At 65.1% G+C, this 16,511-nt stretch overlaps 1 protein-coding gene across 1 annotated transcript; it reads left to right on the top strand.

Moving 5' to 3' along the window:
* COL1A1 (collagen type I alpha 1 chain) lies at nucleotides 1–15,767 on the top strand. The gene is given in 56 exon segments (XM_039564632.1): nucleotides 1–212; nucleotides 1,743–1,937; nucleotides 2,082–2,116; nucleotides 2,216–2,251; nucleotides 2,335–2,427; nucleotides 2,509–2,577; nucleotides 3,173–3,217; nucleotides 3,447–3,500; nucleotides 3,712–3,765; nucleotides 3,890–3,943; nucleotides 4,053–4,106; nucleotides 4,211–4,264; nucleotides 4,362–4,406; nucleotides 4,656–4,709; nucleotides 4,817–4,861; nucleotides 5,010–5,063; nucleotides 5,320–5,418; nucleotides 5,506–5,550; nucleotides 5,631–5,729; nucleotides 5,986–6,039; nucleotides 6,131–6,146; nucleotides 6,149–6,237; nucleotides 6,483–6,536; nucleotides 6,724–6,822; nucleotides 6,988–7,041; nucleotides 7,122–7,146; nucleotides 7,149–7,219; nucleotides 7,337–7,390; nucleotides 7,848–7,901; nucleotides 8,005–8,058; nucleotides 8,166–8,219; nucleotides 8,473–8,517; nucleotides 8,617–8,715; nucleotides 8,873–8,980; nucleotides 9,324–9,431; nucleotides 9,532–9,585; nucleotides 9,699–9,752; nucleotides 9,853–9,960; nucleotides 10,052–10,105; nucleotides 10,424–10,477; nucleotides 10,654–10,768; nucleotides 10,771–10,814; nucleotides 10,930–10,939; nucleotides 10,942–11,036; nucleotides 11,132–11,189; nucleotides 11,192–11,238; nucleotides 11,387–11,440; nucleotides 11,527–11,634; nucleotides 11,909–11,962; nucleotides 12,089–12,196; nucleotides 12,312–12,365; nucleotides 12,533–12,640; nucleotides 12,727–13,009; nucleotides 13,531–13,721; nucleotides 13,799–14,041; nucleotides 14,119–15,767. Coding segments are annotated over 56 exon segments (4,347 nt in total). The 5' UTR covers nucleotides 1–130; the 3' UTR covers nucleotides 14,266–15,767.
* Nucleotides 15,768–16,511: the final 744 nt, after the last annotated feature.

Below are 16,511 nucleotides of genomic sequence, written 5' to 3'. Positions count from 1 at the left end.
AGTGGGCAAAGGGCAGTAGGAAGTTTCTGCTGGGGTCTGGATTTGGAGCTCCAGGGTTGGATCGGCCCCGTATGACCCCAAGCTAAGAACAAAAGAGACCCCAAAGAGTCTACATGTCTAATATTTAGACATGTTCAGCTTTGTGGATTCTCGGTCACTGCTGTTGATAGCAGCGACTGTCCTACTCACCCGCGGGCAAGGAGAGGAAGACAGTGAGTAGTGGGCGCTGGGTGATGCTCCTCACCCCGGTGGGACGCGGGGAACGGGGTGGGACGGGGTCCGGCGGCACCGGCAACGCCCGGTCCGGCTGCCCTGGGGTGGGCAAGGAGGAACTCGGGGTGGGCGTGCGGAGCGGAGAAGGGGAATTAGGGGGAAAGCAGAGAAATGAGGGGAAAATTCAAAAAGAAAAGAGAAGAGGGTTCGGGGGATTTGGGGTTGGGGGAAAAGGGGTTTAGGGGAGCTGTGGGGGTGAGGAGTCGGGGCGCCCTGCCAAGAGCGGGGATGGAAGGAAGGGTGGAGAGGATCCGGCGGGGAAGGAGGGAGCCGGGACGGAGGGGAGGAGGAGGAGAAGGCCGGGAAGGGAAAGGAAAGGGGGGAAAGAGCGCGGGAGAGAGGAGAGGGGGGAGAGGAGGGAGAGGGGGGGGCCCAGCCCCGGGATCTGCGAAAGCCATCAGGAAAGAATTAGAAAAGTCTCGGATGATTCATAAGCAAAATGTTTCGGCAGCCGGGGGAGCGGGGGCTGCCAGCGGCGCGGGCCGGGGGCACGGCCGGGGTCACCCCCACGCCACGGCCCCCGTGCCCCGCTGCCACCTGCGCCAGGGGACACGGGGGGACCCTGGGCCCGGCGCCCATCGCTTTTTGCCCGATTTTGTCCTTTTTTTGGGGAACTTCTTTGGTGCTTAAAAAAAAAATTATGAATATTATTATTGTTGTTATGATTATTGTTATTATTATTATGCATTTTGCACTGACAATGCCCATCCCGCATTTCCCCTTCTCCATTTCCCGTTCTCCGTCCTGCATTTCCCATTCTGCATTTTGCATTTTCTTTTTCCAGAAGAATTTTACATTTTCCAGTTGCTCTTTTTTTTTTTTTTACATCTTTTTTTCTTTTTTTTCCTTTTTCTTTGCCTTTTTTGCTCCCTTTTCCTTTTTTATCTCTTTGCATTTTTTTTTTTTTTTTGGTGTGGGGTTTCCACGAGCTGGTGCAGCCCCTCGCCCGCTCCCCACCCCAGGACCCTTCCCCACCGTGGGGCCACCCCCGGGCCTGGCTGCTCGCCCTGCGCTCCCCTCCCCACGCAGCCCCCGCCCGCCTCCACTCTCTGGCCTCCCGTTCCCCGATCCCATCTGGCCCGATCCAGCCGCATCCCGCAGCCGCCTGGATCTAATTTCAGCCCAGACTTTGGGGCCAGCCCGCCCCGTCCCATCCCACCCATCCCACCCCAGCCCACCCCGCCCCGTCCCTGTCGCGCCCCCCACGGGTGACGGGGACCCCCCTGCCCTGGGGGCTGTTTGCCTTGGCCCCAACCGCACGGAGCGAGTGGCTGGAGGGATTTTTTGTTTAAATTCCAGCGTATGTGGGAAGAGTTTATTGTGGAGCTTTTCCCGTGTCACCGCGCTGGGCTGATGAGAACCAGATGAAGGGAGAAGCGCCGCGGGAGCGGGGAGGGGGCTGAGGGGAGGGGGGAGAGCCGGGCAGGCTCCGTTCCGCCCCTCCTGACGCCGCTCCCGCCCCGTCCCAGTCCAAACCGGGAGCTGCATCCAGGATGGGCTCACGTACAACGACAAGGACGTGTGGAAACCAGAACCGTGCCAGATCTGCGTCTGCGACAGCGGCAACATCCTGTGCGACGAGGTGATCTGCGAGGACACCTCCGACTGCCCCAACGCCGAGATCCCCTTCGGAGAGTGCTGCCCCATCTGTCCCGACACCGACGGTACCGCGACACCCCCCCAGCGATGTCCCAGCGCCCCCGGGGACCGGCGGGCCCAGTGTTCTCCCCCCACGGGTGTCTGGGCTGTGGGATGGGTGTGGGGTGGGTGATGCTGCGCTGCTCTGAACCCCCTTTTTCCCCCCACAGCCTCCCCTGCCTACCCAGAGAGTGCTGGAGTAGAGGTAAGGGCTCCCCAAAACGCAGCCCCCCAAATTTCACACCAGCCCTGCCCCCATATTTGGAGCCCCCCTTTTCTAACCTGTTCTGTCTCTGCCCCACAGGGTCCTAAAGGAGACACCGGCCCCAAAGGAGACAGGGTGGGTGTTTCCTGCCCCCAGAGCCCCCCGCTCTGCAGGGACCCCCTCACCCCACTGGAGCTCACTCCCTCTTCTCTCCGCAGGGACTCCCCGGCCCCCCCGGCAGAGATGGAATCCCAGGACAGCCCGGACTCCCAGGACCCCCCGGCCCTCCCGGTCCCCCAGGCCTCGGCGGAGTGAGTGTGGGGGGGTCCCTGGTGGCGCAGCTCCCCGGGGGTCCCGTGCCCCGCTCACCCCCTGCTCTCCCTCTCCCGCAGAACTTCGCGCCCCAAATGTCCTACGGCTACGACGAGAAGGCCGGAGGCATGGCCGTGCCCGGGCCCATGGTGAGCCCGGCGACATGGGGGACACCAGGGGACACGGGGGACATGGGAGGACAAGAGGGGCGCAGGGGGTGGGTGGGGGTGAAGCTGGGCAAGGAGACAGGAGCCCTCCCTGTGCCGGTGATGTCACTGGGCACCAGGACATGGCAGGGACGGGGAGGATGCTGGGCCTGGAGGGGAAAGGGATGGGGACAGGGATGGGGACAGGGAATGAGTGGGGATAGGGACAGGGATGGGGTAGAAATGGGGACAAGGGATGGGTGGAGGTGGGAACAGGGATGGGGACGTGGTGTTGGGGTGGCAATGGGGACAGGCAATAGGGACAATGCAATAGGGGCAATGGGGACATGGCAGTAGGGGCAGGAATGGGGTGGCAGTGATGACAGGGAGTGGTTGGTGATGAGGACAAGGAAAGGAGGTGATGGGGACAGGGAGGAGGTGGTTTTGGGACAGTGATGGGGTGGAAGTGAGGACAGCAGTGGCCTGGGGGTGAGGTGGCAACAGGGCCCAGTGGATCCATCAGTGGGGTGGTGATGGGGACAGGGACAGGGACAACGTGACAAGGCACTGACTCCTCTTCTCTTTCTGTTCTCCCCAGGGCCCAGCTGGTCCCCGTGGTCTCCCCGGCCCTCCCGGTGCTCCTGTGAGTGTCACCTCTTCCTGTCCACTTGGGTTTGGGGACAAACAACCCCCAGGGCCCCTCTGGGTGGTGGTGGGACAGGTCGGGGGATGTCCCACCCTTCCTGCCAGCTACAGAAGCACGTGGGGACAACATCCTGTTGCTACAAGGACACCGCCACTGCCACTGGGGGATCCAGACCCAAACTTCACACTTTCTGACCCATTTTTTTCTCTTTATTTTTTCCCCACAGGGTCCTCAAGGTTTCCAAGGCCCCCCTGGTGAACCCGGAGAGCCCGGTGCTTCTGTGAGTGCTGTCACCTGCTGCTCCAGCTGATGTCCCCTGGGGTTGGGGACAGTGTTGCTGTTCCCAGATCTGGCTGTGGCCACACTGTCCATGCTCTGGGATCCATGGGAGTGGGGCTGGCAGGGCCTGGCACTGCCCAGGGCGGGTGGCAGGGTGACAGGGGGCAGTTGTCACCCCCAGCACCCTCATCCCTGCCCTCCCTCTCTCCTAGGGTCCCATGGGTCCCCGAGGTCCCGCTGGCCCCCCTGGCAAGAACGGAGATGATGTAAGTGGCCTGTCCATGGGGTCCCCTCTCCAGTTTGGGGCCTGGTGGCCCTGCCAGCCCCCCCAGGCGAGCAGGAGCTGCCTGGCTTGGGGACGTGCCACCAACGCGGTGTCCTTGTCCTCAGGGTGAAGCTGGCAAGCCCGGCCGCCCCGGAGAGCGGGGTCCCCCCGGCCCCCAGGTAAGACACACGAGGAGACACCCCCAGCTGTCCCCCCCTTGGGGACAGGGTGCTGTGGCATGGGGACAGCCCCCCCAGCGCCTCCATCACCACCTCTCGTTTCCCCCAGGGTGCTCGAGGTCTCCCCGGAACCGCCGGCCTGCCAGGCATGAAGGGACACAGAGTGAGTCCCCCCCCCCGTGCTGGTGACATTCAGGGGCGGGGGACCCCTGACCTCACCAAGGGTCCCCTCCTGACCCCCCACCTCTTCTCCCTCCTGCCCCCCAGGGTTTCAGTGGTCTGGATGGTGCCAAGGGTGAGCCTGGACCTGCTGGCCCCAAGGTGAGGAGTGGTGGCAGTGTCACCCCTGTCCTGGCAATGTCCCTGCTGTCCCCTCCTCCCCAAGGAGCAGGTCCCTCATGGTGTCCTTCCTCCTCAGGGAGAGCCCGGCAGCCCTGGAGAGAACGGAGCTCCTGGGCAGATGGTGAGTGCTGGACCCGGGGGGGTGGGGGGTTCTGGGCAAGAGGGGACAGGGATGGGGGTGACACCTGATGGGGATCCAGCTCCTCCTCAGGGATCCACCAGGGAATGGGGCGGGAGGGGTTCAACCCCTTGGAAACGTCACCGTGGGCAGCAGCAGGGGGGGCACAGGGATGGGAGGAGGCTCAGAAAGCGGGAAGTGTCCATCCAGGTGACCCAAACGTGTCCTAAACGTGTCCTGTCCCCTCCCCAGGGTCCTCGTGGTCTTCCTGGCGAGAGAGGCCGTCCTGGCCCATCTGGCCCCGCTGTGAGTATTTGGGATGGGCAGGGCTGAGACCCCTGCCTGGGGCACAGGGGGCTGGGGGTCACCTGTCCCACCCGTGGGCGTCACTCACGGTGTCCCCTCTCCCCCAGGGTGCTCGTGGCAATGACGGTGCTCCCGGTGCTGCCGGTCCCCCCGTAAGTACCCCCGACCCCGTCCACCCTCCTGCAGCTTCCCGGATGGGGAATCCTGGCCGGGAGCCAGGGCTCTGCCGCCTGGGGATCCCACCCACGCCAGGTGTGGGGTGGGATCCCCCCTCTGACTCACTCCCTCTCTCCCATTTAGGGTCCCACTGGTCCCGCTGGTCCCCCCGGCTTCCCCGGTGCCGCTGGTGCTAAGGTAGGGCCTGCCGGACTCTGCTGGGCTGGGAGGGACTGGGGGGCGCTGGGAGCGTGGGGTGGGGAAGGACTTGGCAGGGAAGGGGCTCCGAGGCCGAAGTGCCGTGGACTGGCACTGTCTGGGGCAGGGGGACACTTGGGGACATCGCCAGCCGTGTGCCGGGCACCTCTCCCGGCTGTGCCTGCACGGGAAGGAGCTGCAGAAGGAATCGCCCCTGGTGCTCACGGCTCTTCCTCCTCCTCCTCTTCCTCCCCAGGGTGAGACAGGTCCCCAGGGAGCTCGTGGCAGCGAAGGTCCTCAGGGTGCCCGCGGTGAGCCCGGTCCCCCCGGCCCTGCTGGCGCTGCCGGTCCAGCTGTAAGTGACATCCGAGGGCTCCCTGTCCTTTGGCCTCGCGTCCTGCCAGCCCCGCCGTGACCCTCCTCTTCTTCCTTCTCTCCGCAGGGCAACCCCGGTGCTGACGGCCAACCTGGTGCCAAGGGCGCGACCGTGAGTGTCCCTCTTGTCCCCCCCCGGCTGGGGTAGGAGGACCTGTGCTGCTTCCTCACGGCCTCCTGTGCCTCTTGCAGGGCGCTCCTGGCATTGCTGGCGCTCCCGGCTTCCCCGGTGCCCGCGGTCCCTCCGGACCCCAGGGTCCCAGCGGTGCCCCCGGCCCCAAGGGCAACACCGTGAGTATCCCTGGGCTCCTCTTCCCGGGCTTGGGTCCTCTCGTCTGCTCCAGGAAGTTCCTGGAGCTCCTCCTGGAGCACCTGGAGGTGCCTCCTGAGGTGTCCCATGGTCCCTTCAGCCCTGCCAGGGCAGGGCGGTGCTGGCGGTGGCAGATGCGGGGCCCTTGTCCCTCTCAGGGTTCATCAGGACGTGACTCGGGGATCCCTCTGCTCTTCAATCCGGTGTTAAACCTTTTCCCTCTTCTCTCCCCTCCAGGGTGAGCCCGGTGCTCCAGGCAACAAGGGTGATACCGGTGCCAAAGGCGAACCCGTGAGTGACCCCCCAAGGTGTTCCTGGGGGCGCGGCCCCTCCTGGCTCCGGCCCCCCCTGGGGGTCCTCATCCCTTCGCCTCCTTCTCCAGGGTCCCGCTGGTGTCCAAGGCCCCCCGGTCCCGCTGGCGAGGAAGGCAAGAGAGGAGCCCGTGGTGAGCCCGGCCCCGCTGGGCTTCCCGGCCCCGCTGGCGAACGTGTGAGTAGCAGCGTCCCTGTCCCACCCCCGCCATGCCCCTGTCCCCATCCCCGTCCTCCTCCCATCTCCCCGTGTCCAGCGGCCGAACCCTGCGTGAGCTTGGGGACACCGTGGTGACATCCCCAGCCCCTTCAGGCTGCTCCCACTGGTGGCCATGTCCCACTCTGGCACCTCCCTCCCCTGCACCCCCAGGCCCCCCGAGGTCCCCCCGTGTCCCCACACTGACCCTGTCGTGTCCCCCGCAGGGTGCTCCCGGCAGCCGCGGTTTCCCTGGTGGTGATGGCATCGCTGGTCCCAAGGTGGGTGCCCGTGTCCATCTGCGGGACAAAGTCGCGTCAGCGGGGCCGTGGGGACTCTGGGCATTGTCACCTGTGCCCACGCAGTGGCCACAGCGTCTCCGTGTCGCTGCCACCTGCGGTGACACGGCTCTGTCCCGGTCCCCGGCTGCTGTCCTGCAGCTGGGTCACTCCTGTCCCCTCTTCCCAGGGTCCCCCCGGCGAGCGCGGCTCCCCCGGCCCTGTTGGCCCCAAAGGATCTCCTGGTGAAGCTGGACGCCCCGGGGAACCCGGACTCCCCGGTGCCAAGGTGAGCGGGCGCGGTGACACGGTGACACGGAGCCATGTCGGCACGGGCACTGGGCTGTCCTGCTCTCTGTGCCGACGGAGGAGCCGCTTTCCAGGATGCTCCCGTTCTCTGGAGCATCCCCTGGGATTCCTGAGCTCCTGACGCCCCCCTCCCGCTGCCTCGCAGGGTCTGACTGGAAGCCCCGGGAGCCCCGGTCCCGACGGCAAGACCGGCCCCCCTGTAAGTTGTCCCCGCTGATGTCCCCTCCTCCCCTGGCTCGCCACGAGCCCAGCTAACGGGGCGCTGGCTCCCCCCGACAGGGTCCCGCTGGTCAAGACGGACGCCCCGGCCCCCCGGCCCCCCCGGAGCCAGAGGCCAGGCCGGCGTGATGGGATTCCCCGGCCCCAAAGGCGCCGCGGTGAGTGCCACCGTCCCTGAGGGACCCCGCCCGCCGCCACCGCCACCAGCCGGGAGCTCAGGGGACCTGTCCCCCCTCCCCGGTGTCGTCACGGGGCTCATCCCGATCTGCTTTTAGGGCGAACCCGGCAAACCTGGCGAGAGAGGAGCTCCCGGTCCCCCCGGCGCCGTGGTGAGTGTGGGGTGGGGCACAGACAGGGCGGGGGAGGTGACAGGGAGGGTGACCCCGGTGTGAGGTGACAGAGAGGGTCACCGTGGTGCGGGGTGACAGGGAGGGTGGCAGGGAGCATCACCCAGGGCATGGGGTGGCGGGGAGGGACACCCTGGCACGGGGCAGCCGGGACGGGGTGTGAATGGGGTGTGAATGGGGTGTGAGGTGGCCGAGCGGAGCAGGGAAGGCTCCAGGCCCGAGGCCGCAGCGGGATGAGGTGTTCGGGATCCCGTCCCGGTGGCTACCGGCGGTGTTGGAGCGGGGACAGCGGGGTGACGTGGCCCGCGGGCAGCTCGCCGCGGTGTCTCCCGGCCTTCGAAGGATCCCGTGGCCGTGTCCAGGCCCACGCCCAGCCTGAGGGGGGGACACAGAGCCGTGCGGGGGCCGCTCTGAGCACCCTCCTCTCCCTCCTCCCCAGGGCGCTGCTGGCAAAGACGGTGAAACCGGTGCCCAAGGTCCCCCCGGCCCCGCCGTGAGTATCCCCCAGCCCGCGGCCACCCACGGCCGCGCCCGGCCACCGGACAAGGGGCTCGGGAGCCACCTGCCCCCCTCCATGCTTGTCCTGTGTTCCCCAGGGTCCCGCTGGAGAAAGAGGTGAACAAGGTCCCGCTGGTGCTCCTGGCTTCCAGGTGAGGGGTGTCCCCTTCCCCAGCAGGGGGACAAAGCCCCCAGGGTACGGGTGACATTTCCCTCGTCCCCTCCGTGGTGGCTCATGGCTCCTCTTCTTCCTCCCCAGGGTCTGCCCGGCCCTGCTGGCCCCCCTGGCGAGGCTGGCAAGCCTGGTGAGCAGGTGAGTGTGGGCACTGGGGACCCTCCTGTCCCCTCCCCGTCGCCCCTCTCCGGGTCACATCAAGGGCTGCTGGTGGGGTCCCTCCATGTGATGTCCTCCATGCAGTGGGGGAGCAGTGGGAATCCCAGCCCTACCCAGGGAATGAGGGATCCCAGGGGGCGCCCCGGGGACCCCTCTGCCTGTCCCCAGTGTCCCCAGTGTCCCCAGTGCCACCCGTTCCCCTCTGACTCGTCACCCTCTCCCTCCTGCCCAGGGTGTCCCCGGAGACGCCGGAGCCCCCGGTCCCGCCGGTGCCAGGGTAAGCTGAACCCCTCTGTGTCCCCCTGAAGTCTCGGCACCCCAAAGTGTCCCAAACCCCCCTGACGGCCTCGGGCCCTCTCCTGCCTCCCTTCCCCAGGGTGAGAGAGGATTCCCTGGAGAACGCGGTGTCCAAGGCCCCCCCGGTCCCCAAGGTCCTCGTGGTGCTAACGGTGCTCCCGGTAACGATGGTGCTAAGGTAGGTGCCAGCCGGGGAGTGTCAGGGACTGTCCCCAGCTTGTGGGGCATGGCTGTGAAGGTGGCTGGGTTTGGCTTCACCCCCTTGGCTGGGGCTGAGGCCGGGATGGATTTGCTGTGCTGGCATCTCACTGTTCCCTGTTTTTCCTCTTTCCCAGGGCGATGCTGGTGCTCCCGGAGCCCCTGGAAACCAAGGGCCCCCCGGTCTGCAGGGTATGCCCGGAGAACGTGGTGCTGCCGGCCTGCCAGGCGCCAAGGGTGACAGAGTACGTGTCCCCGAACCCCTTGTGTCCCCAAACCCCTGGGGTCCCCCTTGGTCACCTGTTCCCCACCATCCCTGTGCCCCCCTCATCATCCCCTCGGGGCTGGATGTGTCCCCGAGCCAAGGCTGGTGGGCAGCAGCGTCCCGAGGAGGGGATGCTCTGTGTCACCTCTGTCCCCATCCCTTGGGGACAATCCCTCAGTGAGAGCCCAGCTCTCGTGAGGAGGAGGAGGATGGTCCCAGCCTGTCCCAGCGAGGATGAAGAGCCGGGGATGTCTCAGTGCAGAGAGGGGCGAGCTCCTGCAAGGGACCTGTCCTTGTAACCCACGCTCGTGTCCCTCCCCCAGGGTGACCCCGGTCCCAAAGGTGCTGATGGCGCTCCTGGCAAGGACGGTCTCCGAGGCCTGACCGGTCCCATCGGCCCCCCCGGCCCCGCTGGTGCTCCCGGTGACAAGGTAGGGACGTCCCGCAGGGACAGGCGTGTCCAGGCAGCCACCGCCACCTCCTCGCCACAGCCCTGATCCTTCTTCTTTTGTTCTTCCTCCCCTTTGCCAGGGTGAAGCCGGTCCCCCCGGTCCTGCTGGTCCCACTGGTGCTCGTGGTGCTCCTGTAAGTGTCCCCTGCCCTCGGAGATGGCCCTGCCATGGGTGGCCGGTCCTTGGTGGCCGTGGTGGCTGTCCCCTGCTTGTCTCACGCTGTTCCCTCCCGTCTCTCTTTCCCAGGGTGACCGCGGCGAGCCCGGCCCTCCCGGTCCTGCTGGATTTGCTGGCCCCCCTGTGAGTGTGACGGCCTCGCCTCCCCTCTCTCGGGGGTCCGCTCCCACTCCCCAGGGTGCTGCTGAGCCCCCCGGACTGACCCTGTCCCCCTGTCCTGCAGGGAGCTGATGGCCAGCCTGGTGCTAAAGGTGAAACTGGGGATGCTGGAGCCAAGGGTGACGCCGGTCCCCCCGGCCCTGCCGGCCCCACTGGTGCTCCTGGACCTGCTGTAAGTGCCCCCCCTCACCCCCTCCACTGGCTGGGATGCAGCCCCACAGCACAGCTCACCCCTCTCCTCTTCCTCCTCTTCCTCCCCACAGGGTGCTGTTGGTGCTCCCGGTCCCAAAGGTGCTCGCGGAAGCGCTGGACCCCCTGTAAGTACCGGTCTTGTGGGGAGGGGGCATTTGGGGGAGTTCAGGGACCCCCCACGGATGTGAACAACCCCAAGGTGCTTTAGCTCTTTAGCTCTGCTCCCCCGAAAACGTCTGGGGATGGCAGCAGAGGGGGGTGGCTTCATCCCAGCAGGAGATAGAGCGGAAAAGGGGGGGGTTGCCTTTATACCCCCAAAATCAGCCCCCCTGGTGGGCACTCTCCTCCTGGACACCGGGGTTCCCTGTGTGACCCCCGGCCAGGGGATTGTCCCCTGGACCTTTGGATCCAACCCCACTGACTCCAGCTTTCCTCCCTTCCAGGGTGCTACTGGTTTCCCTGGTGCTGCTGGACGCGTTGGACCCCCCGGCCCCTCTGTGAGTACCCCTGGGGGGGAGATGTGGGGGGGTGGTGCTGGGGGCACAGGACAGGAGGTGCTGGGCACCATCCAGGTGCTGAGCCCTGTCCCACTTGGCACCGGGACACCGCTGGCCGCCCCTCAGCCGGCAGCGAGGGGGTCCCGGCCTGACGGCACCGCCTCCCCCCCTCGCAGGGCAACATCGGCCTCCCCGGCCCGCCCGGCCCCAGCGGCAAGGAAGGTGGCAAAGGACCCCGCGGTGAGACCGGCCCCGCTGGCCGCCCCGGAGAGCCGGGACCCGCCGGCCCCCCCGGCCCCCCGGCGAGAAGGGAGCCCCCGGCGCTGATGGCCCCATCGTGAGTGACCGCCCTGCCCCGACCCCTCTGCGGGTCACCCCCTCTCGCCGTCCCCTCCGCCGCGGGGGTGACGCCCGCCGCTGCCCCCGCCCTGAGGCTCTGTCCGTCCCCGCAGGGCGCTCCCGGCACCCCGGACCCCAAGGTATCGCCGGCCAGCGCGGTGTCGTCGGTCTCCCCGGACAGAGAGGCGAGAGAGGCTTCCCTGGGCTGCCCGGCCCCTCCGTGAGTACCGGGGGCTCCCGGGAACCGAGGACACCGTCCCCTCCCCGAGGTGGGTGTCCGGCGGTGTCTGACCCCCCCGTTGTGTCCCCCCGCAGGGTGAACCCGGCAAACAAGGTCCCTCCGGCTCCCCCGGCGAGCGCGGCCCCCCCGGTCCCATGGGCCCCCCGGCCTGGCCGGACCCCCCGGAGAAGCCGGACGAGAGGTGAGTGAGTGACCTTGGGGGCGGGGGGGCACGGACCGCCCCGTGCTGAGGACGTGCCCGCTCAGGGCACCGATGGGGGCTGCCCGTGGGGGGCTCAGTGAGACCCCCGGTACCTCCCACCCCTAACGGGGGTCTCTGCTCCCTTTAGGGCTCTCCCGGTGCTGAAGGTGCCCCCGGCCGTGACGGTGCTGCTGGTCCCAAGGTGAGTGGGCTCTAACGGGGCACGGGAGGGGTGATGGGGCAGTGCTGGACCACACTGACCTCTCCTCTTCCTCCTCCTCCTCGCAGGGTGATCGTGGTGAGACCGGCCCCGCCGGCCCCCCTGGTGCTCCCGGTGCCCCCGGTGCCCCCGGCCCCGTCGGTCCTGCTGGCAAGAACGGAGATCGCGGTGAGACCGTAAGTGATGCTCTTCCCACAGCTCCCCTGGCACCCCCCGGGCCGGGGACACCCCAAACGGGCCCCGTTCTGGGGTCTGGCCCCGGGCTCAGCTCTTGCTGCTGGAAGGAGCTTCCCCAGGAAGCCACAGGGGCCACCACCCTGCAAAGGGCAATGCCAGGGGTGCCACCACCCTGCTCGGGGGTCCCTGAGCATCTCAGGGTGGTTCTGCTCCAAGCCAGCAGCAGCAGGAGGTGCAGGACGCTCTAACCTGTCCCTTTGTCTCCTGTCCCAGGGTCCCCAAGGTCCCGCTGGCCCCCCTGGTCCTGCTGGTGCTCGTGGTCCTGCTGTAAGTGATGTTCTGCTGCGTCCTCCTCGATGCCTCTGTGTCCCCACAGGTGTGGGGACAGTGACTGGCCTGGACCTCACTCAACTCATCTTCCTCCTCCTCCTCCTCCTCCTCCTTCTCCTGCAGGGTCCACAAGGTCCCCGTGGTGACAAAGGTGAAACCGGTGAACAGGGTGACAGAGGCATGAAGGGTCACAGAGGCTTCTCTGGTCTCCAGGGCCCACCTGGTCCTCCCGTAAGTCCCGTGGGGTGACGGTGACTGCAGGCGCTGCCGCACGTCCTGGAGGCAGCACGAGGCGCTGATGTCACCTCTGATGTCGCTTCTTCTTCTTCCTCCTCGATTGTCACAGGGCTCTCCTGGTGAACAAGGTCCTTCTGGTGCTTCTGGTCCCGCCGGTCCCCGAGTGAGTCCCGGGATGAGCTGTGACATCCAGCCACGACCGTGGCACCGCAGGGGGGGCGGGGGGTCGCCATCGCCGTCGTGTTTCCCGTGGGGACGTGGGTCGGGGCTGGAGGGGACGGCTCTGTCCGGGCTGCACGGCCACGCTCACCTTTTCCTCCTGTCCCGCAGGGTCCTCCCGGCTCCGCTGGTGCTGCTGGCAAGGACGGTCTGAATGGGCTGCCCGGCCCCATCGGCCCCCCCGGCCCCCGCGGCCGCACCGGCGACGTCGGCCCCGTCGTACGTCCCGACCCCTCCGCCCTTCCGGAGCCGCCCGCCTTCACCGCCCGCTCCTCCATCATCATCCTTCTCCTCTCCTCCCGCAGGGTCCCCCCGGCCCCCCCGGGCCCCCCGGTCCTCCCGGACCCCCCAGCGGCGGATTCGACTTCAGCTTCCTGCCCCAGCCACCCCAGGAGAAGGCCCACGACGGCGGCCGCTACTACCGGGCCGATGACGCCAACGTGATGCGCGACCGCGACCTGGAGGTGGACACCACCCTCAAGAGCCTGAGCCAGCAGATCGAGAACATCCGCAGCCCCGAGGGCACCCGCAAGAACCCCGCCCGCACCTGCCGTGACCTGAAGATGTGCCACGGCGACTGGAAGAGTGGTCAGTGTCCCCTCGGTCCCCGCCGGCCCCTCGGGGCTCTCACCTCCATCTCTGTCCCCTTTACTGCTCCTCACCTCTGTCCTTCTTCCACCGCCAGGTTCATCCTCACCTCCCCTCCTCTGTCCTGTCTCTCCTGTCTGCTCTCCCGTCCATCCTCCATCCTCCATCCTCCATCCCTCCCTCTCCCGTTTGCTCCTCTTCTTCTTCCTCTTTTCCTGTGGCTGGTCCATGCTCCTCCCCCGGCTCCCTCCTTTCCCCTCCTCACCTCCCTCCTCATCTCCCATGGCTGCTCCTCACCTTCCTCCTTCTTTCCTTCATCCTCGGTCTCTCCCATCCTTCATCTCTCAGCTCCCATCCCTCACCCATCCCTCTGCTCCTTGCCTCCATTCTCCATCCCCTGGGTCTGTTCCTCACCCTCATCCTTCATCCCTCCTGGCTATTCCTCACTCCCATCCCTCTGGCTGTCCCTCCCCTCCATCCCCCTCCTTCCCCTGTCCCTGACCCCGTCCCTGTTCCCTCAGGCGAGTACTGGATCGACCCCAACCAAGGCTGCAACCTGGACGCCATCAAGGTCTTCTGCAACCTGGAGACAGGCGAGACGTGCGTGTACCCGACCCAGGCGTCCATCGCCCGCAAGAACTGGTACCTGAGCAAGAACCCCAAGGAGAAGAAACACGTCTGGTTCGGCGAGACCATGAGCGACGGCTTCCAGGTGAGCCCGGGGCCGCAGGGGTGCGGGGACAGCGGGGCCGGAGCGGCTGCGTAGTGACCGACGTCCCTTCCCCGCAGTTCGAGTACGGCGGCGAGGGCTCCAACCCGGCCGACGTGGCCATCCAGCTGACCTTCCTGCGCCTCATGGCCACCGAGGCCGCCCAGAACGTCACCTACCACTGCAAGAACAGCGTGGCCTACATGGACCAGGCCAGCGGCAACCTCAAGAAGGCCCTGCTGCTGCAGGGCGCCAACGAGATCGAGATCCGCGCCGAGGGCAACAGCCGCTTCACCTACGGCGTCACCGAGGACGGCTGCACGGTGGGTGCCGGGCCGTGGCCGCGGGGTGGAGGCGGGACATGCCGTGGGGACGGGGGGTGACCGTGGTGTCCCCGCAGAGTCACACGGGCGCCTGGGGCAAGACAGTCATCGAGTACAAGACGACGAAGACCTCGCGCCTGCCCATCATCGATTTGGCTCCTATGGACGTCGGCGCTCCGGACCAGGAATTCGGCATCGACATCGGCCCCGTCTGCTTCTTGTAACCCCGGACGCCCCACGCGTGACAGGAGAGAGTAATAATAATGATAAAAATAATAATAATAATAAAAAAAACCACAAAAAAAAACCAGCCAAAAAAAAAAAAGGAGAAAATTTCACATGGACTTGAATTTGTGTCGGTTTCTATCCAGCGTCTCTGAAACAACTCCAGTTGTGTTGCCGTAAGAGAAAAACCTCAAAAACCCTCCCAAAAAAAAAGCATTCAACCAAAAAAAAAACAAATAAAAAATACAAATAAATGACTTTTTCAAACAAAATCACCAGGAAGTGGGTTCGCTTGCTTGCCCCCCCTCATTCCTCAGCCCCGGAGATGGCAAAGCTCAGTCCCCGAAGGGTCCCCGAGCCCCCTGGGACCCCCAGGCCCCCCCCCAGCCCCTTCGCTTCTTGCATCTCATTAGAATTTTAATTTTTGCTGCGAGGAAGATGTTGAACTCCTGGTTATAATTTGCTTTCCCCCCCTTGTTCTGCCTCTTTCTCTCCCCTCTCTTCCTTATTTTTTATTTGGATATTGCTGATTTTGAGTTCTCTCGATTTCCTTCCCTTCTGGTTAGTTTTTGTTATGATTTTTTTTGTTCGTTTGTTGTTTGTTGTTCATTTTATTTTTATTCAGGCAGCAAAACCAATTCACTCCCAGGCCCACCGGGGGAGCCCCCGCCGCGGAGCAGCTCCGGCCCTGCGCTGACCCCCCTGTCCGGATGGCTACCTCACCACTCTCGGGGTGTTTCATCGTCTTTTTGAGTCTGAATTTTTGGGGTTCTTTTTGTTTTTTAGCTTCGTTTGGAGCTTTTCAGCCGTGCCGGGACTTTCCTGCCAGGTTCAGAGCAAAGGTGCTAATTTTCCCCCTCGTATTCCCCCTCTTTTCGGTTTCTTTGTCGTTCTCTTATTTTGATTTTCCTTTGGAGGTTTCTTTCCCTCAGGATTTTTATCCTGGTTTTGGTTTTTTTTTTAATTGTTATTTTTAAATATTCTCTTTAATTTTGGCCCCGGAACACCCGACCCCGGGACCGCCTGGTGCTACAACCTCCAAAGAGGTCTCAGCTTGGTCTGTTTTAATTCCCCTCTATTTTATGGTTTATTCCCCTCCTTTTTTTTTGCTGCTCAGCTCCACTCGGGAATTTTCCAAAGGTGCTACTCTCCCCTCCCCCCGCCACCTCCATCACCCCACAAGCAAATCCCGCAAAGCAAGAGCCATAAAATTCCAAGGGAAAAAGGGATAAATCGAGTTTCCAGGTTGAGCAGGTGGAACTTCAGCTCCGCTCTCATCTTCCAGCAGCTTTTTCTCCATCCATCCATCCATCCATCCATCCATTGATCCATCCCACCCTCCATCCATCCATCCACGCCTCCATCCCTCCTCCATCCCCGCATCCTCCCCGGGCACGGAGGGGCACGAACCCACTCCCTTTGCCGGGCCCGTGCTCCGGCCTTTCCCGGGGCTTGTACCTAGTTTGTATAATGTATAATAATAATAATTAATTAATAATAATTTTAAGTGGTTTTGGGGTTTTCTTCTTCTTCTTTTTTTTTTTTTTTAAATGGATTTTTTTTTTCTGACTGCTGAAATAAAGGCATGTGAAATGATCCAACCAACCTCGGGCTGCTCTGCGCCGCTCTCGGGGGGCTCGGGGGGTCCTGGGTGGGTGATGTTGGGAGTTCCTCGTCCCTGATCCTGCTCTCGTCCCGGCTCATCCCGCTCTGCTCCCAGCGAGTTCTGCGCTCCGGTCCCTGCCCGTCCTCCCACCTCTCCTCCTCCTCCTCTCCCAGCCCCCCCATCCAGGGATGAGGAGGGGGAGGGAAGAAGGGGGGGATCCGCCCCCCCAGTGGGAGGGTTTGGGGGGTAGAGCCGCTGGGATCCCACAGTGGAAGGGATTTGGGGGGGGGGTCTGTGTCCCCTCCCCAAATGGGGAGCAGGGGTCGAGGGGAGGAAGGGCTGGGGGGCAGCCGGTGCCAGGCTGGGGACTTTGCGGGGGCTCAGCTCAGGGTGACCCCCAAAAGGGAGAGCTGGGGAATGGGGTGGGCATGAAGAGACGCCCCAAAATTGCGGCAGAGAGATGGGGGGCTGGTCCAGTGTGCGGGTGCCCCACTACGAGCCCCCCACGCCTCCAGCGGGTGCCCGGGGGGGCTGTGCCCACTCTGTGCCCCCTCCCCGTGGCGGGGGACACGCGGGGACCCCCCTCCCGGCCCCGGGGCCGCGGGCCGAGCCCCTCAGAGCCGCCCCTCTCCGACCCAT

Source organism: Corvus cornix, chromosome 23 (assembly GCF_000738735.6).
Source record: "Corvus cornix cornix isolate S_Up_H32 chromosome 23, ASM73873v5, whole genome shotgun sequence".
Classification (NCBI taxonomy): Eukaryota; Metazoa; Chordata; class Aves; order Passeriformes; family Corvidae; genus Corvus; species Corvus cornix.
The sequence above is the reverse complement of the archived record's forward strand: the minus strand, read 5'-3'. Positions and strand labels throughout refer to the sequence as shown.